The sequence below is a fragment of the Trichomycterus rosablanca genome, chromosome 16 (genome assembly GCF_030014385.1).
Source record: "Trichomycterus rosablanca isolate fTriRos1 chromosome 16, fTriRos1.hap1, whole genome shotgun sequence".
Taxonomy (NCBI): Eukaryota; Metazoa; Chordata; class Actinopteri; order Siluriformes; family Trichomycteridae; genus Trichomycterus; species Trichomycterus rosablanca.
In genome coordinates this window covers 15472004-15499610 of record NC_086003.1, presented here as the reverse complement: position 1 = coordinate 15499610, position 27607 = coordinate 15472004, and the positions used below count along the sequence as shown (strand labels likewise).

The following is a 27607-nucleotide window of genomic DNA, read 5'->3' as shown; positions in this document are numbered from 1 at the left end:
AAACTACAGCAGTGACCAGAGGAGTAGGCCCTGACAACTTGAAAGCCAGGTGTTCAAAAGAAAGAGCAGCAGGAAAAGACAAAGTGGTTATTTTAATATCATCCCTATAGACTGCAGCAACACCACCACCTCGCCCTTCCATACGAGGTTCATCAATATACGAGTATCCCATTGGCGTGGTCTGATTTAACATAAAATAATCCAAGGGTTTATGCCAAGTTTCAGTGAGACAGAAAAAGTCTAGTTCACTGTCAGATATAAATTCACTGAGTACAGTACTTTTTGTGTTGAGTGAACGAACATTAAGCAATGCCATTTTCAAGTGGTATTGTTGTGTAGTTGGCTGTGAGGAACGAGGAAGAGAACGGAGATTTGCTAAGTCCACTCCGCGTTTCCTATCCCACTCCGTGGACAGCGTTGTCATGGAGACTACACCGCTACTGGTGTGCAAGGCAGCAGCGCTCTGATGACGTGTTTGCGGAGCGACAGTGCGCACGGCTGACCAGAAGGATGGAATAGCGTTACCGTTTCGAAGATAAACAAGCTTTCTCCGGGAGCCCCTGTGAATATAACGAGGCCGGCGAAGGAGTCCAAGCTGTTTGATGACTGAAATACACGATGGAGTAGTGCAGTTGTTGAACTTCATCAGCTGGTCAACGGAATAGTTCAACATCGTGCCGATCCCAGGAAAACTCATCCACCGTTCACCACCGGCCGCAGACGCGATGTACAGTAGAAAGAACAAAAAGTATCAAAAGCACAAATAAAAGTATCAAAAGTAACATAAAAGAAATAGATCCACAAGGTGTGTAAAAAGATGAAAACGAAAAACGATAAAAATACAATAAAATACGGTAAAATACGGTAACGGTAGCGGCAGCCAAATGCGCCAGCGTCCACCATCACCATGGCAACGATGACATGCTTATATTACGTCATAACATATTATTTACCTGTATATTTTTAGCACACTAGTTTCTTAAGGTTTTCTTACATAACTGGAAAGTACAGTGTGTTAGGAACACCGCCCTAAAGCTTGCATTCATACAATAGTACCATAGGTTCACCACAAGATGTCATTTTTCTACATTGCATATGCCAGGCGTTTTACCCATGCACACATTTTGTTGTGAATTAAACATTAATACTACATTAATACTGCTCTAATAATACCTTAATTGAAGGTGTTACCTTATTTGTTATCTTTTATAAATAAACACTGTTTCCAAAGTGTATGAATACAACAGTTAAACCTGTGGAATGATCAAAAGCACCTGTGTTGGAAGGGTGGAGGTGATTCTGTTTACATGCAAATATGGGTCGAGGACTGCCACTCTGTAAAATGCTATGAGTGAATAGTTCAACAGTTTAAATAAACTGCAAGGATTTTAAGAATTTTACTATCTACAGTCCATATCATTATTAAAAGAATCAGAATACAAAGAAATATCTGTGTGTTGAAACTGAGGCAAAAAAAAAAAACATTATTACATGTCAATAACACTTCAGTAAACACAGTCCATCAGAAGACTACACAAAAAAGTAAGCAGTATACAGAAATGCCACCTAAGATGAAAGAAGCACAAGATGCAAGAGGGAATACACCCTGAACAGGACACCAGTAAGTTAATCCACCTGCTCCATATTTCTAAGGAAAAGCAGAAAAGCCTAGTCAGTCCCCAAAACACCCCTAATAATAATAATAATAATAATAATAATAATAATAATAATAATAATAATAATAATAATTATTACTTATTCATTTTTGGTGTTATCACTGCTGTGTCCTGGTCAGGGTAGAGGTGGGTCTTATTCATTGAGTGAAAGGCAGGAAACACCCTGGATAGGTCGCCAGGCACATATTAATTAATAATAAATTGTCTGTTTGACCACCAATTTATCCTGATCAGGGTCAAAGTGTGTCTGATTCATTGGATGAATTCATTGGCAGAAAACACCCTGAATTGGTCGCCAGGCACAAAATAATAATAAGAATAACAACAATAATAATAATAATAATAATCATCATCATTTTCAATTTATTCATTGTCTGTTTTACCAACCTCTAAGTCACCAGTCCATCACAGGGCTAATAATAATAATAATAATAATTAATTGTCTTTATGGCCATCAATTTATCCTGATCAGGGTTGCGGTGGGTCTGATTCAGTGGGTGAAAGGCAGGAAACACCCTGGATAGATCGCCAGTCCATCACAGGGCACATAAAAATAATCATCATCATCATCAACATCATAATTTTCATTAATTCATAGTCTGTTTAACCAACCGCTAGGTCACCAGTCCATCACAGGGCAAATGATAATAATAATAATAATAATTAATTGTCTGTTTGACCATCAGTTTATCCTGATCAGGGTAGCAGTGGGTCTGATTCATTGGGTGAAAAGCAGAAAACCCCCTGGATAGGTTGCCAGTCTATCACAGGGCACATAATAATCATCATGGTCATCATCATTTTCAATTTATTCATTGTCTGTTTTACCAACCTCTAAGTCACCAGTCCATCACAGGGCAAATGATGATGATGATGATGATGATGATAATAATAATAATAATAATAATAATTTATTGTTTGTTTGACCACCAGTTTATCCTGATCAGGTTCGTTGTGGGTCTGATTCATTGGATGAAAGGCAGGAAACACCCTGGATGGGTAACCAGTTACATAATAATAATAATAATAATAATAAAATAATAATAATAATAATAATAATAAAATAATAATAATAATAATAATAATTTATTGTTTGTTTGGCCACCAATTTATCCTGATCAGGGTCGTGGTGGGTCTGATTCATTAGATGAAAGGCAAGAAACACCCTGGATGGGTAACCAGGTACATAATAATAATAATAACAATAATAATAATTTATTGTTTGTTTGACCACCAGTTTATCCTGATCAGGGTCGTGGTGGGTCTGATTCATTGGATGAAAGGCAGGAAACACCCTGGATAGGTTGCCAAGTAAATAATAATAATAATAATAATGGTGATGATAATAATAATAATTCTGCTGATGATAATAATAAGAATAAATTGTGGAAACGTATTATTTAGAACTATCAACACATACATTCTAAATCAAAAATGCATGTCAATTTAAAGATAAAACCTGTATGGTAAAAGAAAAGACATGTTGTGGACGCATGTGTAGTGGCAGGGAAATAGTTAAAAATAAACCCTCCTGAAAAGAGGCGGAGTCTAACGAGTCGGCTGATCCAATCCGAACAGCCGCTGTAGACACGAGCCACAGCCTAAGAGGTGGGAATTGTCAGAAAACGGGTGGGGAAAGGAAGAACGCGTAACCATATACGAATGAAAATGGGTTTTGGAGGAAGTAAGCGGGTTGAAACTGAATCGTGGCTACATGTTGATGGAGCAGAAATGTCTCTAGTGAACTGGGAGACGTGAGAGGACTGATTACTGGGAACACGGACTTTTCTTACCCGAATCTGAATGAAATCGTGTCAAGCTGGTACCATTAGCTGGAGGTTTTGGTGCGACACATCCTAGTTCTTAGCAAGGCGAGCATTGGGTACAAATTGTTAATTACTGATTTTTATGTGCTTGGGCGGGTTTTACACGTATATGCCTATTAGGTGGGTACTGGATCCTGTTGATAAAAGGATCCTTGTGGGTGGATCTCGGTTACTGTTGTAGGTTTTAGATTTTTCTGTAATGCATCTTTTCTTTCAACTGAGGAACGTTAGTGAAGGAGCGTTTCTGTAATGTGTGTAGGGTGTCTGTGCCAGTTTGATTATATAACACTTCAGGTACGTAGAAAGATATCCTTGTGTTATAGGATGTAAAAGCAAATAATAAATAGACACAGGAATATATACATTAATCACGTTCTCTTAGCTAAAGCAGTTCTGGAGAAGTTACAGTAGATAAATTAGACCACTGCACGCCCCTTGGAAGACCACGCTTGGCAGGGCCAACCAACCGCAGTTCATGTTTCGACAAGAAGTCAGCGTCCTCTCATTCATTCCGTCCTGTTCGTACCTGTTCCAATACGAGAAAAGGAACATGTCCCGTTACAATATTTACAGCCTGTTGGACTGGATGTATGGTGGAGTGGACCCCAAATTTGAGGGGAACGGAGGCCCCGAGTGCGCCGCCTTTATTCTCCCTCGGCAGCGCGCCTGCGAGACCCTCATCTTCACCCTGCTGTCAGTGGCAGAGGTAATTCTAGCATTGCGCAACATCAACATCTCTAAAGCTCACAGAGATGCCATCAGAGACACCAGAAGACAGAAGGAGGACAGTCTTGGCAAGAATCTGTTGCTGGCAGCCTTATGTGTGACTTTCGGTGTCGAGGTGGGCTTCAAGTTTGCAACCAAGACTGTGATCTACCTGCTGAACCCATGTCATGTGGTCACCATGATACAGGTGGGTGTGCCTTTGTGTGTTTGTTTACCACAAAATACTTGTGTATAGTTTAACAGACCATGGATCCACAGTCCCACTTTTAGCGCATCCAATTTCTACGCGTCAATCATCCTCTCACTAATGCTGGTCCCTGCTCCTGATTGGGGAGGACGAGGCTGCCCCACGCCCCCTCCGAAACGTGCACAGCAATCAAACATCTTATCACCTACACTTGACGAGCGCAGTGCGGTACAGCGCTGTGTACGGAGGGCCACACCCCGTACCGCACTCCTTCCCCATCTCCGTGCAGGTGCCACCAACCGGCCAGCAAAGGTCGTAATCGCACTAGTCTGAGAGAGAGGCCAATCGTTGTTCATGTAGCCACTCAGCCTCAGCCGGCAAGGCAGAGCCGAGATTCGATACGATGTATTCGAGATCTCAGCTCTGGTGAACAGCGTGTGTTTTACCGCTGCGCCACCTGTGCGGCTATGGGCTACGTTCTTGAACTGGGTGCCTGTCCATCAGGCTGTCACACAGTCACCCACAGACTTACTCAAATCTAAGGACAATTGCAAATGGCCAGTCCACCTATACTATGAGGGGAAAAAAACTGGAGTACATGGGAAAACCTACGTAGTCACTGGAATAGAACAAAATGCCAAACAGTACACAGGGATCAAAGGTGAGACTTGAACTCTCGTCCCCAACCTATTGGCTTTGTAGATATTTTTATAATACTAAATGCTTAAAGCATGCATCATACCATGTGGCATACATGCTGCAGTTGAACTAGATGAAAGGCTCAGGTAATATCTTGTACTTAAAGTTACTTGCTAGTATTTAGTTTTATACATTTTGTGTAGTCTGCATATAAGCTTCCCAAAGGCGAACCACAGCCCACAGCTATCAGGTGCCAGAGATTCAAAGGGAGTACGAGGAGGGGTGGGACTGATTGTTAAGCTTTGGGGGCAAGGTTTGAAATTGAAAAAAAAAAAAATTCAATGGTAATTTGAAACCATTGTAGAAAGCACAATGGTTAATTGAATATGCACAGTGGATAAGTACTGTTAAAGTACTGTTCTTTTCTTAATAGTTCTTAAACTGATCTGGTATTATTTAAAACCATGCAGTAACAATAGCTTAAAATAGTAAGTAAGAGAAGACATGTAAGAAAAGAGTAATTAAACATTAATGTTAGATGTTCTTATGTTCAAATTCATATAGGCACAGTAGGTAGGTAGGTACTTCATTGATCCTGAAGGAAATTAAAGTCCCAGTAGCATTATACATCAAATACACACTTTAAAAATTAACAATATTAATTCAGGTAATTAAAGGTAACCCGAGTTTTACATATATTGCATAACTACAGAGCAGTTATTAATGATGAGGATGGATTGAGTGTAAATAAACAAATGGAATTTAAAATGCAGGAAGGTGCAGTTCCAGGTATACAGTATATGGTACATATTAAATAGTAAAGTGATAAGTGACGAGTATATATATATATATATACATAGACATACATACGCATGTGTATGAATATACTTAAGTACACATACTGTATATACATGTATATACACATACATACATGGCTACATGTAGGGCCCTCAGTCCTTAGCTATAGTTATAGAGCCTAATGGCTCTGGGGAAAAGGACCTTTTAGGGTAGCCAAAAGCGTAGGGCCATTTGGAAAATTGACATTTTTATATGGTCTGTAGGCATGAAATGCTGAAATGTAGGTCATATTTTATTGTTATTCAGCAGAATAATAGAATTTAGTCAAAGTCTTAAACTTGACACTTAACACTTGGATTTATAGCCGTAGAAGATTTGTATTAATACAGTACCAAGCGGGACAGTTCCCACCACACTCATTTTTGCTGTAAAGGTTCCTAAAATTATTTTTTAAGATTAAACTTCCTACATGATAAAGAATAAATTAACACACTTTCTCTTTACTGCATACTGCTATACACACAGAGCAACCTAAATCACCATGTTCCTTACTAACATTGTTGTTACACTGTATTTGAATTGTGTTTAAAGTTTATTTGACTAAACAAACTAAGGCAGAACCAAAGAAAGTGTGTAGGACAAAATTGTGTTTTGGGTGAAAAGGAAGCACTGTACCCCCCCAAATATAACCACCAAAACATACACACACACACGCACAATGGCTCCTGCACTACTTCTTTTTTTACTTTCCAATAGTAGACCCTCTTTGTGATGCACAAATGAAAAACATTCAAGATTCAAGATTGCAGTTTGTGCCTGTATCCACTAGGGATGTATCGATACGCTCTACCCACGATGCGATTCACGATACATTGGCCCACTTTATTTATTATGGATTCTTATGTGTGAAAGCCCTGCTGTGATTATAAACAGTGTGACACTGTACACTGTACACTGCTTAAAAAATGCTGCCCACACAGTAATTCTAACATTGTTGAAATCGTCTTGACTGCAAGTACTTTAACTCTTTCACCACTTTGTTAGGCAGAGTTGAGTTTTATATTCACTCATTCACCATTGAATGAGGTCCATCTGCCATATACACCGACTAGGCATAACATTATGACCACTGACAGGTGAAGTGAATAATACTGATTATCTCTTCATCACGGCACCTGTTAGTGGGTGGGATATATTAGGCAGCAAGTGAACATTTTACCATCAAAGTTGATGTGTTAGAAGCAGGAAAAATGAGCAAGTGTAAGGATTTGAGCGTGTTTGACAAGGGCCGAATTGTGATGGCTAGACGACTGGGTCAGAGCATCTCCAAAACTGCAGCTGTTGTGGGGTGTTCCCGGTCTGCAGTGGTCAGTATCTATCAAAAGTGGTCCAAGGAAGGAACAGTGGTTAACCGGCGACAGGGTCATGGGCAGCCAGTGCTCATTGATGCACGTGGGGAGCGAAGGCCAACAGACGAGCTACTGTAGCACAAATTGCTGAAGAAGTTAATGCTGGTTCTCATAGACAGGTGTCAGAATACACAGTGCATCACAGTTGCAGGGCTGTATTGGCAGCAAAAGGAGGACCAACACAATATTAGGAAGGTGGTCATAGTGTTATGCCTAATCGGTGTAAGTGCACATGGTGGCTGTAGAGTTACTAATCATACCATGCTATGTTAGTCACATTCTAACCCGTCTATCAGTAGAAGCAGACACATTTAATATATTGACAAGGTGTGTCATTGATTAATCAGTTAGCTGATAGCAGGTCATTGATTAATGCTGTCGAATGAAAGGGTTATTTATATAAATTTTTTAATAGCTGTGGCCTTATTTGGACCGAGAGCACAAATCTCTGCACACACAAGGGTTCAGATTGCCAAGTTGAGACTGTGTAGTAAAGTCTTATGTCTGATTGGTTAATGCAGTGGTTCCCAGAAGTGGGGGGACTAATTTGAGTGTGTGTAGTGGTGGTGTGGGTGGAGCAGTAAGGCATGAATGAGGCATGTTTGAGCACTACTAGCATAAGGTGGACAAGTTTGTGAGAGGGCCTCCAGGGAAATGATTAACTTAAGCAGAAAGGCATAGTGAGAAAATATGTTGAAAGCAATACATGATGTTAAAATTTAAGATGCATAATGACGTCTAATAACTCCACTGTAAAGGTGATTTGTCACTTTTTTGTTAAATGAAAGTTGCAGTTTCGCCGTCTTTAAATTGAAAAAGAAATTAGGCACCTGATTAAGTACTATTTCGATTTTTTCTAGTATGCCCAAGTATCCACTTATTAAGCCTTATTATTATACACACTGTTATTATACACATATTAGCTTTGATGCGAGACGACTGTATAGAATTACATACACTATATTGCCAAAAGTATTCAGTGTATAAAACCAAGCACCTAGACATGCAGACTGCTTCTACAAACATTTGTGAAAGAATGGGTCACTCTCAGGAGCTCAGTGAATTCCAGCGTGATAGGATGCCACCTGTGCAACAAGTCCAGTTGTAAAATTTCCTCACTACTAAATATTCCACGATTAACTGTCAGTGATATTATAACAAAGTGGAAGCGATTGGGAAGGACAGCAACTCAGCCACGAAGTGGTAGGCCACGTAAAATGACAGAGCGGGGTAAGCGGACTGTAGAGCAGTGGAGACGTGTTCTCTGGAGTGACTAATCACGCTTCTCCGTCTGGCAATCCAATGGACGAGTCTGGGTTTAGCGGTTGTCAGGAGAACGGTACTTGTCTGACTGCATTGTGCCAAGTGTAAAGTTTGGTGAAGGGGGGATTATGGTATGGGGTTGTTTTTCAGGAGTTGGGCTCGGCCCCTTAGTTCCAGTGAAAGGAACTCTTAATGCTTCAGCGTACCAAGAGATTTTGAACAATTTCATGCTCCCAACTTTGTGGGAACAGTTTGGGGATGGCCCCTTCCTGTTCCAACATGACTGCGCACCAGTGCACAAAGCAAGGTCCATAAAGACACGGATGAGCGAGTTTGATGTGGAAGAACTTGACTGGCCTGCACAGAGTCCTGACCTCAGCCTGATAGAACACCTTTGGGAAGAATTAGAGCGGAGACTGCGAGCCAGGCCTTCTTGTCCAACATCATTGTCTGACCTCACAAATGCACTTCTGGAAGAATGGTCAAAAATTCTCATAAACACACTCCTAAACCTTCCCAGAAGAGTTGAAGCTGTTATAGCTGCAAAGGGTGGGCCGACATCCTATTAAACCCTTTGGATTAAGAATAAAATGTCACTCAAGTTCATATGCGTGTGAAGGCAGACGAGCGAATACTTTTGGCAATATAGTGTATATGTACTTCAGTAAAATTCTTCATAAGGTCATCAATTACTATTTTTAGGCAGATGCCGGTCTGACACACATCTTACTCCAGCCACTGATATATTACTTGTTAACAATTATTGTGATTAGGTTGCTGTTTTGTAATGTCCACGCTAAAAGAATTATTCTTTTATCAGTAATATATCTATGAGGGATCTTTAAAAAGTTTTTGCACTTTTATATTTTGGTTGGAAACTGTGAGGATGGTAGGAGTATTAGTCGTGTCTGAGAGACTGAGAGAGAGCTTATAGTCCAGATTTAGCACCATCTGATTTCCACCTTTTTGGTGGTGTACGTGGGGCAGTAAGGCAAATGAAAGAGGCATGTTTGAGCACTACTAGCATAATGCATGTTACTTGTAAAAACAACACTGTAAAGGTGATTTGGCACTTTTTTGTTTAATGAAAGTTGCAGTTTGGTTTAAATAATGAATTGTTGGAAGCTAAAGATGTATACATGTGTAACGGAGTGATAGAGGGATGGGGGTTTGAAAATATTCTTATCTACAAAAGGGCACTGCAGGAAAAGTTTGAAAACCACTGGGTTAATGCATGGTTATGTTAGGGATACGTTTAATCAAAAGGTCAACACTGGTGAACTGATTATAAAAGGATTTGTTTACACATCACCACACACTTTATCAACAAAACACTCTAACTGAAAGATTTGTGACGAATACTGAAAATGTCCTTGGGAACACCACCTTTGAAGAAAAAGAGTATTGTCTAACCTAACCTGTAACCTGCTGTGTCCATTTATTGTTATTGTTCGAGCTTGTAAAGTAACAGCAGTTATGCACTGAGTACTGTCAAGCGAAATTCAGTTAAAATGTTTACCTTATTTTTTTTTCCATCAACACAGTCTGCTTTTTCTGAAATAAAAAATGCAGAAGTATAATTATTTGTTAATACTGCAGCACTTCTGCTTTTTTAATAGCATGTCCGTTTTCTTGCAAAGCAGTTGTCATCTTTAAAACAATGAGCTTAAAATGCTAAAGGACAGTTTTAATTAAAAGGAAGTCAGTCAGAACAGTTAGAGATGAAGTGTGCAGGCTAGAGAGACTTTTATTTGCATCTACTATACTAATAAGGCTTGCCAGAATTAAACCTAATTTTGTATGCACTAGTACATTCATGTTTATTTTTCAGTTTCAATAATAATTTCTTACTGTAGGCGCCCAGGTGGCACAACGGAATATTCCGCTAGCACACCAGTGCTGAGATTCGGAACTCCTCGGTTTGAAACTCTGCTGGGCGCCATCTAGCGGGCATAATTGGCAGTGCCAGCAGCAGACACGTTTCTGCTAGGGCGGGATGTAATTTTATTTATTTATGTTTTTACAAAGGAGAAAGATGTTGGGCCAGTGCATTTTTAATAATTGTTTTAATAATTCTCTTGTTCAAATGCAAAAGTTTGTTCACCTTGTTTTAGTCTTTAATGTTTTCTTCTTCTTCAAACATTAGTAGTAAAAACATTCGACAGTATGGTTCAGATTGCTAAAAATAGATGGAACTTTTAGCTAGATGGATAGATAGACAGACAGACAGATAGATAGAAAGAATGAACTGGAACTTTTAGTTTACACATTAGAACTACCCCGAACAGTTGTGCATGACACATTAGGGAGTACAGTGGTACCCTGAAACTCAACATCAGTTGGTTCTGGGAGTGGCGTTGAGTTTAAAAGATGTTTAGTTTTACGGTATGGAACTGCATATATTTAAAGCTTATGTAAAATAATGGGGTTGTTTTTGACACTTATACACTGAGAATAACACAAATATAATATAAAACACTGAAATGCAATTAAAAACAGTTAAATATCAATACAAGATACAATAAAACCTGCACTTTACCTTTACTTATTAATCGTTTACCTATGCTTCTTAATTAGTGGAGAGAACTTATAAACGGTAATAATTAAGAGAGTTTTAGTGTTACAATGTCGTTCTGTTAATACATTAAATCATGTTAAGCTTTTTTTTTTTTAACGATAAGCGTTTTAGATTCTCTAAGAAGCTAATTCGGATTCTCACAATTTCTCAGAACCTCAAGCTGTAACACAAGTTTAAAAGTGACACAGGAGGAAAATCCAGCTAAACACAGATACATGTGGAGCTTTCAGAGTAAATTTGACGGTTATTCCACACAAATGCAGATTTGTCTCATGTTCGCATGACGTTTTACCGCAACGCTCAAGCCAAGCACTGAGCAAAGCAGCAGTCACACACACATTGAGTTTAAGGGAAACGTTGAGTTTAAGGGTACAAATTTCTAGACAAAGGGTGTTGAGTTTCGAAGATTTTGAGTTTAGGAGATGTTGAGTTACAGGGTACCACTGTATATTAAATGTTGGGCTGATTCTTGATGTATAAAGATTTAATATATAAATCATACATGATTACATACAGTGGACATTAAACGTCTACACGAGGTTTAAAAGTGTAGGTCAGGTTTTTGTGATATAAAAACTGTTTACACAACTTTGATGTGTTTCTTTACTCTATTGTTCTCTCTGACCTGGTCAGTATTAGTATTAGAGAGATTTAAACTCTGCTCTGTATGAACACAATCTTAAAGACAGAGGTACGAAGTGCATTCAAGTTTATTAAACCTGGTCATGACCTGTTTGGGTTTTAGACAGCTCTAATACTTATAATTCAGCCAAGTTCATTAAACAGGAGATGTCTAAGAGGTACAGCTTTTAAGGCTTAAGCTTAAATGCACCCAAGTCATTAGTGACTAATGGGCAGCAGAAGCTCAATGGTGAAGGTACTAAACTAGTGGTTAGAAGGTCACTGGTTCAAGCCCCACCACCACCACGCTGCCACTTAACCATTAAGTGCTTACATACGTCACATGTATAAGTCACTTAGGATTAAAGTGCATGCTAATTGATGTAAATGACTAGAAAACATATTACATCAGATATAATAATCATATTGTCTAGACTAAAGCCACAAGAAAAACACAGTACTATACAATAATAAGATAAGTCTATTTTAGCATTACCAAACATTGTTTACCAATTGTCAGTGCTCAAACACACTTCTCCCTGCTCCTCATTATTATTGCTGATTATATTGCTCTGTAGTTAAAAACAATTATATTTTGAGTTGATGTTTTGGCTTGGCACTGGTCAAAAACGTATTCTAATAACAGGTTCATTCTTTTAGCATAGACATTACAAAACAGCAACTTAATCACAATGATTGTTAACAAGCAATATATCAGTCAGTGGCTGGAGTAAGATGTGCATCAGACTAGCATCTGCCTAAAAATGGTTAGAGGCCTATGAAGAATTTTACTAAAGTACATACACCGATCAGCCATATCATTAAAACCACCTCCTTGTTTCTTACTGTCCATTTTATAAGCTCCACTTACCATATAGAAGCACTTTGTAGTTCCACAATTACTGACTGTAGTCCATCTGTTTCTCTACATACTTTTTTAGCCTGCTTTCACCCTGTTCTTCAATGGTCAGGACCCCCACAGGACCACCACAGAGTAGGTATTATTTAGATGGTGGATGATTCTCAGCACTGCGGTGACAATGACATGGTGGTGGTGTGTTAGTGTGTGTTGTGCTGGTATGAGTGGATCAGACACAGCAGCGCTGCTGGAGTTTTTAATACCGTGTCCACTCACTGTCCGCTCTATTATATCCACCACCCAAATAATACCTACTCTGTAGTGGTCCTGGGAGAGCCCTGACCATTGAAGAACAGCATGAAAGGGGGCTAACAATGCATGCAGAGAAACAGATGGACTACAGTCAGTAATTGTAGAACTACAAAGTGCTTCTATGTGGGAAGTGGAGCTGATAAAATGGACAATGTGTGTAGAAACAAGGAGGTGGTTTTAATGTTATGGCTGATCAGTGTATATGTACTTCTATACAGTCGTCTCGCATTAAGGCTAATATGTGTAAAATAAAAGTGTGTATAATAATAAGTCTCAATAAGTGGATACTTGGGCATACTACACTGATTTGTGAGATAGAAGATGTGCTGGCTAGGTTCTGATAGCAGATGCTACAGAATACTTTAAGAAGTCATGTGGAGTCAGTGTCTTGGTGGGTCAGAGTGGTTTTGACCACATGTTAGTCTGGGGGACATAATGGTTTTTCTCATCAGTGTTAACACATTCTGTACAGGCAGGCTTCAATATGTAATGTTTTACACATTTTAGTGCACAACTTCCATTTATTGTCTGAATGTAACATAAAAGAAATGCAAATACTGTAAAATAAAACTAGTATTTTGTCTAAATTCAGCAAATTTACACATGTAAAATACTTGCCCATAAAAATTTAATTAACAAATACATCCTGCACGTTTTTGCCATGGTCTTTGTTTTGCAAGTTCCAAATTATTATTTTTTTCAACACAAACAGCAAATGGTCATCTGGTGTCCCACCTGGTGCTCTATATTGGTACTCTATATCAGCGGTCCCCTACCTTTTTTGCACCACGGACCAGTTTCATATTAGGTATAATTTCACGGATCGGCGGGGGGGCGGGAGGATTTAAAACAACATTATACGATGAGCATAATAAAAAAACACAAAGTGCATAACAATACTACTCACCAATGACGGAAAATCAGTGGGAACCTTGAACTTTTTTCACTGCAATGAGACACTCCCACCTAGGGGTGATAGGAGACAATAACACCCGAAGTGTGTTTCTTATGTCCAGTCTACTCTGTTATTATGTTTAGCAGTAAATAAAATAAATAAACTTAAAAAGAGCCTCACAGTGAAGATAAACCGGAGCAGAGCGCGCACGTGTGTGTGTGTGTGTGTGTTTGTGCCTTTAGAAGAGACGCTTTGTTCACAGTATCGCTATAAGTGATTCATTGATTCATGAGTTGATTCGTTTTATGTGAAGCGTAAGTTTCTCTTCTCAGTTATCTCTCCGTGTTTACTGTTATTAATTAAATGTCGTGGTTTTAAATAAACACCAGCTACTACAGAACATTTTGTGTGACTCTCTTACATTAAAAAGCTTAATTAAAAAGCTTAATTAAACTGCTATTACCACAGATCTGTAACCGAGTCAGACTCGTTCCGTCTAAGGAGCTAAAAATTTTCTGATCCTAAAAGTTCAGCAGATGATCCTGAACTAACGAATTTGCTAATGAATAAACTTTTGCCTCTGATTGGCTCTGTAACGTTTTCTGTTCTCATCTACATCACAAGTAAGAACCGCTTACGATTTACCAAAGTGAACCAGGAGTTTATATAACGTGCTGATAGAATCGACTTAGATGTGACCGGGTTGTATTATCTTTTTAAAGTAAATATTACAATCAGCAAAATTACATCGTATGTATGATGCACAACGTTAATGATGTTATTTTAGGTCATGAAGAGCTTTCACTGTGGTTTCTGTACGATGGTTGATGAATTTTGATGCGATGGTTGGCGCTTCGTAGCTTAAAGTCTGGATCAATCCACTGAGCTGTTAACTTAACGTGATCTTTATATATCACACGATCGGATCGGCTACTTTTAGGAAATATCGGCCGATACCGATTCGTAGCCGATCGATCGTCCCATCTCTAGTTAATAGTTTAGATCTCTTAAGGCAGATATTCATTCTGGTAAATGTGTAGTCATGCATTTGATGATTAAAAGCCAGGGGATTGATATACTTGGCAGTAACAGACAGACATTGTGCCAGAGACCACGCCAGAGTATTATATACTATGAGCACACCCTGATCCTAGCTGATTCTTTTTACGGTCATGAGCTTTAGGCATGTTTCATGCAATCTTTGGTCAAAATTATCTGGTTGTCTGGCCAACGTTTTGTACATCCGATATCAAACCATGAGTTATTATTAAGTAGGGATGTTGTAGCCTAGTGGTTAAGGTACTGGACTAGTAATCAGAAGGTCGCTGGTTCAGGCCAGGTTGCTACTGTTGGGCCCTTGGGCAAGGCCCTTAACCCTAAATTGCTTAGACTGTGTACTCTCACAGTACTGTAAGTCGCTTTGGATTAAAGCATCTGCTAAAATGTACCATACAAGACCTGGCTGACAGTCAGTGTTCTAATTCATCCCAAATATTTTAAGTGAGGTTAAGGTCAGACCTCTTTCAAAGTTCTTGGTGAACCATGTGTTCATGGGCCTCGCAATGAGGGGCATAGTTATGCTGTAACTGTGCCCAAAGAGTACTTTTCTTAAACTGCTTCCAAAAGTTATAAGCAAACAGTTTGTTTTATATAATTAATTTAGCACACATAAGCTAGTGATATGGCTAAAACTCAATAATAAGGTGATATTCTGACTTTTTTGCCATATCATAATTTTGTATTATTACATTGTTAATAATAATTGTAGAAGCTTGTCTTGGTAGTTGAGACGTATAGGCATCAGCCAAAGAGAACACTAATACCATGGCGTCATTTTTGACACATACACGAGTCAGGTAACGGTCTTATGCAAAACAATCCTGCCAGGCTTAAGGACGAGGACCAGTTTTGCAGATGCTTTTACTAGAGCAATATACCAACAGTAAATGTAAAAATGTCAACCCCAAAGTTTATACTGTAAATATCTTGGTAAATATCCTGGTTTATTGTAAATATCAGGAATATACACTGATCAGCCATAACGTTACAACCACCTTCTTGTTTTTACACTCACTGTCCATTTTATCAGCTCTACTTACCATATAGAAGCACTTTGTAGTTCTACAATTACTGACTGTAGTCCATCTGTTTCTCTACATACTTTTTTTAGCCTGCTTTCACACTGTTCTTCAATGGTCAGGACCACCACAGAGTAGGTATTATTTGGGTGGTGGATCATTCTCAGCACTGCAGTGACACTGACATGGTGGTGGTGTGTTAGTGTGTGTTGTGCTGGTATGAGTGGATCAGACACAGCAGCACAGCAGTTTTTGAATATCGTGTCTACTCACTGTCCACTCTATTAGACACTCCTACCCAGCTGGTCCACCTTGTAGATGTAAAGTCAGAGACGATCGCTCATCTATTGCTACTGTTTGAGTTGGTCATCTTCTAGACATTTATCAGTGTTCACAGGACGCTGCCCACATGGCACTGTTGGCTGGATGTTTTTGGTTGGTGGACTATTCTCAGTCCAGCAGTGACAGTGAGGTGTTTAAAAACTCAATCAGTGCTGCTGTGTCTGATCCACTCATACCAGCACAACACACACTAACACACCACCACCATGTCAGTGTCACTGCAGTGCTGAGAATGATCCACCACTCAAATAATACCTGCTCTGTGGTGGTCCTGGGAGAGTCCTGACCATTGAAGAACAGCATGAAAGGGGGCTAACAAAGCATGCAGAGAAACAGATGGACTACAGTCAGTAATTGTAGAACTACAAAGTTCTTCTATATGGTAAGTGAAGCTGATAAAATGGACAAGTGTGTGTAGAAACAAGGAGGTGGTTTTAATTTTATGGCTAATCGGGGTATGTTAGTATTGGTACTCTGCCAGTACTTAAGGATCAGTATCAGAATTAAAAATGGTTTTGTTGCATAGCTAAAATAATGTAAAGTGTTATATTAGATTAGGATCAAACTGTTTCCCACTGTTTGTTTGTTTTATCAGTGATTCTGGTTGGAAGATTAAAACATCTCCGAACAGAATGTTTCTAATGTCTGGAGTCTGAAACTTTTAAATCATAAAGCCAAGTCTTAATATTATCTGCTGCACTGCTATATGTTGGATAAATATGCTGAACTAGGTAGAGAGGTTTGTGGCATACCTCTGTGACTCATAGCACTTAGATTCCTGTATAAACCGGATGCAAGGATGAATATTTCAAAATTAGGTCTACCCACATCAACGTCTGTTTGCATCAGTAATGCATTGAGAGGAATCATTTTACCTCCATTTACATATTCTTTTCAAAACCACTGGCTTTTCAAATGTATTGGATATATTTTGGGCTGGACGATATGGCTAAAATTTATATCACGATATAACTCCTAATTTCGGTCGATACGATATAATTCCGATATCGATATGAATAACACAAATGTCAGAAAAACTGCCAAGAACACCAAAATTGGATGGCTGTACCTGCAAACCTCTTTTCTGGTTTCTGGCAAGAAATACAAGCTGATTACAACACTAAATTAGTCCTTCATCTCTTATCAGCTATTTCGTCTGCTTCTTTTTCAACTGTGGACAGTGGCGGAGCCAGACAATTTTCATAGTGGTGGCCAGACTGAGACCATTGCTCACACAGGGGTCTGATACCTTATTTTTGTATGTGGCTAGTAGCTGTGGATCTAGTAGTGTTTTGGTCACTCACTCATTTACCTATACAGGCAGTGAGTGCCATGTAGAATTACATCAAGCCTAGCATAATAAGCTTTTTATTTTTTTCTCATTTTCCCTGTGAAAAACTAAAATATAGCCTATAACCTTAACAGAATTTCAAATATATTCCTTTGCAATACTTGATCATTTGATTGCAAACTTGTGTGTACTGGTGAGACTCCAGAACCCCAGAACAGGTCAGTGTGAATGCATGGAAAACAAATTTTAATTTTCTTTGAAGAATATGATACATTCTGACCAACACTATGAAGCCAAATCGGCATTGAAAATTTACTTTACTTTTAATAGCCTTCTTCAATGCTGGGGCTTCTTAAAACTGAATATTCTCTTTTCAATAGAAGTGTTATTTAACTGCTATTAAATTGTTTAAAAAACAAACAAAAAAAAAACACCCGTTGGTGCCTTTACTCGTGGTGCGCCACAACTAATAAGAAGTAATATTAATAACTGGTATTAGTACTCAGTACTAGTACTTTTTCTGTAATTGTGTTGGTGGTTGACATTTATGTTGAGTGTGTAACTGCACTGTTTTGATGGAGAACTACTCGCTTGAGGTGCGCTGTTGAATTGCGTCCCTGTTGGAACACCTGCGAGCAGAAAAGCTTCCGCAAAAAAGTAACACGGGCAAAGCGCACTGACGTAATTGCATATCGATCGAATTTGTTTAAAAATCATATCACCGTTATTGAAACATTTTCTATCGCGATATATATCGATATCGAATTATTGTCCAGCACTAGATACATTATATAATTCACATTAGCGAAGTCCTTTCTGGAAATGTTGAAGAAAGCTGGTTTGTTTACTCACCCTCTTTTGAACCGACCTGCCAAAACAAACAACAGAAGGAAGCCTTGTTTTACCTACAATGTTCCACAGGGACACTGGTAATTAAAAATACGTTGATTTGGGGTGGACTTAGTGACCAAAAAGCAGTATTAACATTTAATATCAATATTTGTTTCTGTACAGCTCTTTTAATAGGAAACCATCATGTTTGGCTACCTTCAAAACTTGACGATGTTTTTATAATGGCAGGACATTTAAAACGTTCTTCCTGTGGCCTTGTGCTGCTCAGTTTTTATATGAAACATCCAATGGTTTGTCCTCCTCTTTGTGGTTACTCAACAGTGAAAAATGTAGGACAGCTTATTAGTATGCTGACTGAGACATGGTCAGTATCTCATTAGCTCATCGGTCAATTGCATATATATAATTAAAATATACTGAAGCTGAAAAATAATCACTATGTTAAAATGTATACATTATCAAGGCTGTAGCTATGAATTAAACATGGGGGGGTGGCCAAATATATGTTTGTACCTTTAAAACTGGACAATGTTTTTATAATGGCAGGACATTTAAAACGTTCTTCCTGTGACCATGTGCTGCTTAGTTTTTATATGAAATATCCGTTGGTTTGTCCTCATTTTTGTGATTATTCAACAGTGTAAAATGTTTGTTGATTCAAAATGTAAGTAAGTATGCTGACTGAGACATGGTCAGTATCTCAAAGCCTTGCATATATATAATTAAAATGTATTGACACTGATAAAATAATTGCACTATATTATAATGTACAGTATACATCAGTCTGACTAAAAGTAGGACTAATATAAAATATAAAAAATGTTTCTGTATGGGCGCCCAGGTGGCACAGCGGGATATTCCGCTAGCACACCAGCGCCGAGATTCTGAACTCCTCGGTTCGAAACTCTGTGTTTCCGCTGGTTGGCTGGGCGCCATCTAGCAGGCATAATTGGCAGTGCCTGCATCAGACTCTGATTGGCTACTGTGTCTTCTAGGGCGGGAAGACCGGACTATGTGGGCGGGGTCTCCAATCGCTGTGTAAGGATCCTGATAGCAGATAGAGGCGCCTGTGCAGAATGCATGCATATCAAGGCTGTAGCCATGAATTGAACATGGAGGGGAAGTGGGCATATTGGAGGGGCGGGGGTTCTTGCCTTGTAAAACATTCTTGCCAACATATCATAACATGATTGGAATATGTTTATTTATGTTTACATCCCCGTTACCTTACTGCATACAGCTTTCAATCTGCCAAGAAAATGAATTTACATGTTTCAACAAAAAACAACCCAAAACGTGTAGCCAAAATACCTTGACTTGACCAAGACTTGTTTCTATAAAAGATGGTAAAGCTGCTGGCGTCTCTTGACCTTCATATCATTGAAAATCGTTGCAGACAACTGAAATAGAGAAATAAATATAAACATTAAAATGTCAAGTCATCTGACATTAAATATTTGTTTCCACCATATTGTATCAATAATACTGTAAAGCATGCAGAATAGCAATATCTGGTAAGGTCACTGTTTGCTTTCTAGTTTTGGCCACATCAAAGTTCATGATTCAATTATTTATGTTTATGGCAACAATTGTGCACCACCCAACACACACCCCCACCCACACACTTCATGTTTACAAATGGAACAGTCTCATTCACTGAGTTAAATGTGCTCTGGGATAAATAACAAATAAATGTTGTCATTCTTCAGACAATAAATCTTCTGAAATATTTTGTTGGTTTTGTTTGCTATTCTAATACTCAACCTACTAAGTAAAACTGCATAAAACAAATTCCAGTTCACATAACCAGAGATGCAAAAACGTTTTATTTGATTATGGTCCTATTTTTAGTCAGAAACGCTGCATAGACACTCTAAACTAATGGATTTGGTTATTTTAGCCACACTTACAAGTTTCTAAAATATAGCATACAACTATAGTCTCCTAAACTTAGGGGTTTGACCTTTTGCTGATGACAGTGTGCACCCTTTTTGCAAGTTTTTTTTTTTAAATGTCACGTCACTTTAGATCTAATGCATACTGTTAATCATCATTCAGCCTAATAGTTCTTGCTCAGTAAAAACTGACCCATGCAACAGTGATTACAATTTAGTCACTTCAGTTTAAAGTGGTGTGTCTTTTATCTTGTACCCATCTTGTGCATATTTATAAATAGTGCAATTACAACATTTATGAATGTAATTGATAAAACATTATGCAGGTAACCATGTAATATGCATCTCGGCGCTGGTGTGCTAGCGGAATACCCCGCTGCAAATCCCTTTTGAGGTTTTCTTTAAATTTTTATAAACTAGTTTTGTATTAAAATGTCTACTGGGTGTTTATTATTTTATAGCATAAGTTGCTGCTGACATGTTATAACACACCCATTGAGTTACATATTTAATCTTTTATATACCCGACTCCAAAAAGAAAACAAGGTAACTGTTCTGCCTCAGATGTTACTGCTTATATTACTAAAACTACTGCTGTGTATCTGGATTTACCTTTGGGAAAATGCAGGTAGCTAAAGCCTAAGCCATATTGTATGCCCTGGTTGGACTATGTTTAAATTAGTGCTGGGCGGTATGATGGTACATTCGTTATATAGTCTTTGATTCCTTATACCGCATGGATTTTTCAAATACCGCCGTACCGTTGCATAGTTAATACAACAGCTGTAGGCCTCAGTAGGCAGAAACTCAAATAATATTGTTTACCGCTAAAAGTGCTATGGAGCGTCGTGCAGATGAAGTAGTTAGCCAGTTAGCGTTTGCATGTCAGTGTTAACAGATGAGAGAGGTTTCCTCGATATGGTGAAAAAAATAAACAAAAACAGATGGAGGATGAAGAGAGGAAGACCAAATATGCACCGTATGAACCTGCCAAAGAAATAAGGCGTGTCGGCAGTTTAGAACAGACTAAAACACTATATACTGTACGGTTTGTCGAGCCATGGCTGTTGCAAACAACGACATTACGAACGCCGTAACAATCCACATATTAAAGGACATGATTTCTCTATAGACATTCGAGAAAGAAGCTTTTAGAGCAATAATTAAAACAGTGGATTCCAGGTATGTCTTACAGGGCGAAAATACTTCAGGTCAGTTGCTAAACCAACGTTATAAGCAAACTGGAATCGGAGATATTTAAAGTCGTCCACTTTTCTACAACAGACCTGTGGTCAAGTTGTACATGTCATTTTATTTGTTTAAGGGAGAGCTAAGGGTAATTGTACTATACTTAAATACTAAGTAAACAATAAAAAATGTATTTATTGCAACTGTTTCACGTGTACTGATTCAATGATACAAATGATACAAATCCTTGATACAAATACAAATACCGCCCAGCCCTAGTGTAAATGTAATCACATGTGTATGGTCTACAGTGTAAAAGCTTTGATTGTATTGAAAATAACACAATCGTTGCTATGAGCAGCACATTGTTGTGTCCCAGCTGCAGCACATCCACTAAAATGATTGGGTTCTAAGCCATTTATGTGTTTTGTGATGCTTCAGCAAAACTGGTGAAACCATTTAAAGAAAAGAATAAATGATTGTTACCAGTATTGTTCCCAATGCATGTATAGATTGTAAGCTCTGGCTATTAAATAATAACCAACAACCATTATATAAGCTAAATGGTAGTTTGGTACAAGAATGGTTCAAGATGTCTTGAAGAACACAATAAAACAAACTTATTTAAAAATAAATGTTTTAAATCAAGTGTATAATAAGATTAAACATCTGAAAACACTAAGCTGGACTGGCTTGTGTATTTTCCTCATGCTAGTCAAATTATTAAAACTTAAAAAGCCCTTCATGCCACTACAGACTTATCTATTTACAATCTAATTCCTGACTGACTCCCTGGTCAAATGGCCAACATTTTAAAATACTGGTTGAAAAAGAAAAAAAAACTGTGTAATCACTACAGCCAAACTGCTTTTCTTTAAAGTTTGTTCATTCTTTAGGTTTGAAAGTCTTACTAATTACCAGCAAAAAACTGCATAAGGTAAACAAATCTGTGTGTATTAAAGTAGTTCGGTGAACAATATACAGTAAAAAAAATGTTAATCAGTTCGAATCTTGGCTGGGCACCTTCTTGCGGGCACAGTTGGCAGTGCATGCAGCAGACACAAATTGGCCACCGTGTCTGCTGGGTGGGGAAATGACCGGACCAAGTGACTTGCAAGTGCTGTGCAAGGACCCTGGTTAGCAGACCGAGGGGCCTGTGCGCACGTGAGCAGCAATATACCCTCCTCGAATGCAATCAGGAAGCCACAGCAGCGGAAGACAAATTGACTCCACTAAATCGGAAGAAAAAGGGAGAAAATGCATAAATAAATAGAAAAAAAGAGAGGTAAATTACCCTCAAATGAAACAGTATTAGGATGTAAATAGATCAAAATTGGTAGAACACAACATGTACAGAAGAGTGCATGCCTAGCACTACTTTGAAAAATTCAAATTCAAAAATTCTTGTACTCTTAAAACCTTGTGCCAACCATGAATCAATGCCTACAAAGTAGGGAACGCTATAAAAAGATACCAAAGTGCTTCAAAGTTGCAATTTACACAATCCAAAATGTCATTATAAAATGTCAGGGGGCAGGATGAGAAAGACCAAGAAATTATTTAATAAAACTGTTTGTATGTTTGGCAGAAAGGCAAAGCAAAGCCCCTATATAAGTGGTGGTGGTGCATTTGCTGGGCAGCATGTTTGTTTAGATAAGAGCTGCGTTGAAGAGTCAGCAAACTTATCACAAAGGTAAATATTTAAGTATGTAAAACATCTAGATAAGCTTGTACATCGCTGCAAATCTGTGAATAAAGGTTAAACATGAAGTGCACAGATGTCAGTCCTATAATATCTTGGGAGTAGAAGCATTTTTAAGGAACAATAGCAAAAAAATGAATACAAGAAATGAAATCCTGACTGGCTACAAAAAGTGTTTGTGTGATTGTGTCTGATTTCACAGATTTGTAAACTAAAGTGCCACATTTCACGACAGTGACAATTAAATTACACTCATAAATTTAATGATAAAATCAATGGAAGCTACAATACACAGCACAGCTCACCTTAACAGATATGTAAATACTCGTCCGTGTTTTGACACACCCCCTCTGCCTCCACATAATCGGTTGGGAGTTTTCCAAACTTAGTTTTGTCTAACCGATTGCTAATGTAACTGAACTTTAGAGTTTGCTGAGTTTATAAACAAACTATAGTTTGCATAATACTTTACTGGCTTCTTCTTTTGAGCACTGACTACAGAGAGATGATCACGTGTGTAGAGAAGCACACTTTTTATTGATTATGAAATCCCCAAAGGGACAAAATGCCATCACTACATAAACACATACATCAAACATTGTCAGCACACTACACCACAGAGAAGTCTGGTACACTAACATAATTATGATGCCGTATGATTGCTAGAACCACCTCATATTGCATAGCGTGCCTCATATTTCATATGCTACGTGAATGAAAAATTTTAAATCGCTAAACACAAACTTTAAATTTTAAATTTCACAGCAAATTGCATAATGCACGGGCAGCATCTCATTCCACCGTGACGTGATTTTTCGGCCGTGAATGAGGTAGAACCTTAGATGTGATCAATTTAAAATGAAATCCTGCTATTTGTGTGTTAATCTAAATTTCACAGATTTGTTCTTCGGAACAGAGTAATATTTTTTCTTTCTTGCGGTTTTCACGTTCAGTCTGTGTATTCAGTGTCCACTAAAGACTAGATAGCATAAGCATAGTTCTTAAATTCTGAGCTTGTGTTTTTCATAAACAGCGCTGGATTTCATTTACATCAGAAACAGCTGTGTAAGCATTGACTGGATGATGGGTTTAATATGGATATAAGCCAAAGTATCTATTTAGCTGTATCCAAACACCATAGTTTAAGGTATAAGGTATTGTTGTCAGTTCTTAAGTGCTTATCTTGTAATTTTCCACATTTGACTCATCATGTCTTAATTTGAAAATGATACAGTAACCTGATCTCAGAAGTAAAAGAGCAATGGCTGAATAAAATGGAAACAGTATTGTACCATAACTAAGAACTGATATTACGTTTTTTTTAGCTTGTAGTGTAGTATTTATTTAAGTGCTATGTCAAATGTTTTATTAATAAATTAAAATTTAGCTAAAAGCAATGTTTTGAAAAACTGAAATTACTAAGCACTATTCTTGCCAATTATTTGAGTGAACAGAATTTATACACACTTTTACCTTTTAACATGGTCTGGTTTGACTGTAAAATGTATATATTATATATGTATATATTTTTGTTTAGCATTTATAAATTTTGGTACACTTGATTGTGGTGTTTAGGGAAAAAAACAACAAAAATTTACTAAATAAAAAGTATGCTACATACATTTTAATAGCACTCTGGCTAAATAGCATATTAGCAATGGTAGCCATAATTTCTTTAGCTTCATCAACTTTTTTATGCAATTAATATTAATATGTTTTATGCCTAATACTATTTTTTTTTAAACTTGCACCATCTATTCAGGTTGTCAGTTCTGTTTTATCACTTATTTCCTGACACTAACATAGGTGTCAGTAATTACATTACTATAATAAGAAAATAGATTTTTTTTCAGTGTCAAAATATGAGATGGTTTATCTGACAATGAAAATGAATTACATATGAGGGATCTTCAAAAAGTTTTCGCACTTTTATGTTTTCATTGGAAATGGTGAGGGCGGGAGGAGTAGTAACTGGTCGTGTCTGAGAGACTGAGAGAGCTTATAGTATAGGATTTAGCGCCATCTGATTTCCATTTTTTGGACGCTTTAAGGGGAAGAAGATTTTTACGTGGTGATGATGATAATGTGAAAGCAGCTCTGCATCAGTGGCTACCAGCTCAACCAAAAACATTTTTTGCTGATGGTTTTAAAACATTGGTAAAAAAAATGCATCAAAAGTTGACTATGTAGAAAAGTGATGTCATTTGTTTCATCATGTGTTTTTGTTTTTGTTTTTTCAACCAATAGAGTTTAAAAAGTGAAGGACCCTCGTACATACATAAATTAAATAACCTGAATCAAATAAATGTTATTTTATATTACTTTTCAGAAATGAATTCCGATTTGTAAAGTTTGTGACGGTTTTACTCATGTTTGATCAGCGAAGGTCTAACTGATAAGATGCAAACAGCTTTACAGTTGTATACTGTTGCAGCCACTTAAACTAGTGCCACTTGAAGGTCATTGGAGAGTTCTAGCAATTGATGGCTGCTTTAACAGCACTTACTACTATTTTTTGTATTTTACCATATTCTCAATTGCGTACTGAGTCATTATTTTGTTATATTTCCAGCATTTCACTTTATGTATGAAAAGTATGTGACTTAAAGGTCCTAATTGTGTGATTAGCATGAAGAAAACTGCTAGGTCTGACTCATTACCCTCTGATTGGATACTGCATGGCAGAGCAGTGCCTACTCAACACAGAATATTTTTTATACACAGTGTAGTAAATTATTTCAAACACCATGACTTTTGTTCCTAATGCTGATCTAATAACACTGTTAGTTGCTCCTATATTTTGATGCCTGTTTGTATATATACAGTTTAAAGTAGACTAATATAAACAGAGGGAAATAACAGGCATGTTAACTAAACATCATTTTGTCTTTGTGTACTTGAACAGATCTTCCTGTTGGCCTGTCCTCCCGGTAAGACAGCTATGATCATATTTAGGTAAGTATATATATAGTATATTATATATAAATTCTAGTAAATCATATAATGTATACACTGATCTGCCATAACATTAAAACCACCTCCTTGTTTCCACACTCATTGTCCATTTTATCAGCTCCACTTACCATATAGAAGCACTTTGTAGTTCTACAACTACTGACTGTAGTCCATCTGTTTCTCTACATACTTTTTTAGACAGCTTTCACCCTGTTCTTCAATGGTCAGGACCCCCACAGACCAACACAGAGCAGGTATTACTTAGGTGGTGGATAATTCTCAGCACTGCAGTGACAATGACACGGTGGTGGTGTGTTAGTGTGTGTTGTGCTGGTATGAGTGGATCAGACACAGCAGTGCTGCTGGAGTTTTTAAGTACTGTGTCCACTCACTGTCCACTCTATCAGACACTCCTACCTGGTTGGTCCACCTTGTAGATGTAAAGTCAGAGACGATCGCTCATCTATTGCTGCTGTTTGAGTTGGTCATCTTCTAGACCTTCATCAGTGGTCACAGGACACTGCCCACGGGGCGCTGTTGGCTGGATGTTTTTGGTTGGTGGACTATTCTCAGGCCAGCAGTAACAGTGAGGTGTTGAAAAACTCCAGCAGCGCTGCTGTGTCTTATCCACTCATACCAGCACAACACACACTAACACACCACCACCATGTCAGTGTCACTGCAGTGCTGAGAATGATCCACCACCCAAATAATATCTACTCTGTGGTGGTCCTGGGAGGGTCCTGACCATTAAAAAACAGCATGAAAAGCAGGCTAAAAAGGTATGCAGAGTAACAGATGGGCTACAGTCAGTAATTGTAGAACTACAAAGTGCTCCTATATGGTAAGTGGAGCTGATAAAATGGACAATGAGTGTAGAAACAAGGAGGTGGTTTTAATGTTATGGCTGATCAGTGTATATTATATATATAATATATAAATAATAACTGTTAAATAACAAGCTACTGTAATACATAGTTTATATTGAGGTTCTTGAGTTCTTGTGGCTGACTTATTCAAAACACCTTACAATTGAGACGTGACACATTCCAAGCTAATGAGGTTTAAAGGCCCTGCTCAGAAGCCTAACGTTTACAGCTTTGTGTTGAAGGACGTACCTATATCTGCAGAGCCTAAAATATACGATTGAATGGCCGAACGGAATGTTTGGCTTGTAATCAAGCTTTTCCAAAAGTGTTTAATGAGGTTTAGTCCGGAGCTTTGGGTGGGTCTAAAGTTATATCCTGCGTCTGTTGAGAGACTTGAGGATGGCAGTTCAAAGATGCACAACATCCAATCTTAAGGCGCTTGAAAGGATATGACTTGAAAAATGGGATAAACTGCCCAAATTCAGTTGTTCAAAGTTTGTAGAGACATGTCTATGAAGGCTTACAGCTGTAATTGCTGCCTACAGAGCTTCTACAAAGTAGAAGTGTCTGAATACCTTTATTATTATGGGTGGTAATGTGATTGTGTATATCATGGGTAAAAATGACAGATATCCATTCAAAGTCA

The 27607-nt window shown here is 38.0% G+C and overlaps 1 protein-coding gene across 1 annotated transcript in view; it reads left to right on the top strand.

Moving 5' to 3' along the window:
- Nucleotides 1–3360: 3360 nt before the first annotated feature.
- The window catches only part of LOC134330327 (transmembrane protein 164), a 53846-nt gene continuing 29599 nt past the window's right edge, over nucleotides 3361–27607 (top strand). The window contains exons 1-2 of the mRNA XM_063011401.1: nucleotides 3361–4415; nucleotides 26043–26092. Of these exons, the coding sequence (XP_062867471.1) occupies nucleotides 3978–4415; nucleotides 26043–26092 (488 nt within the window). The 5' untranslated portion in view covers nucleotides 3361–3977. The remainder of the gene's footprint in view (nucleotides 4416–26042; nucleotides 26093–27607) is intronic.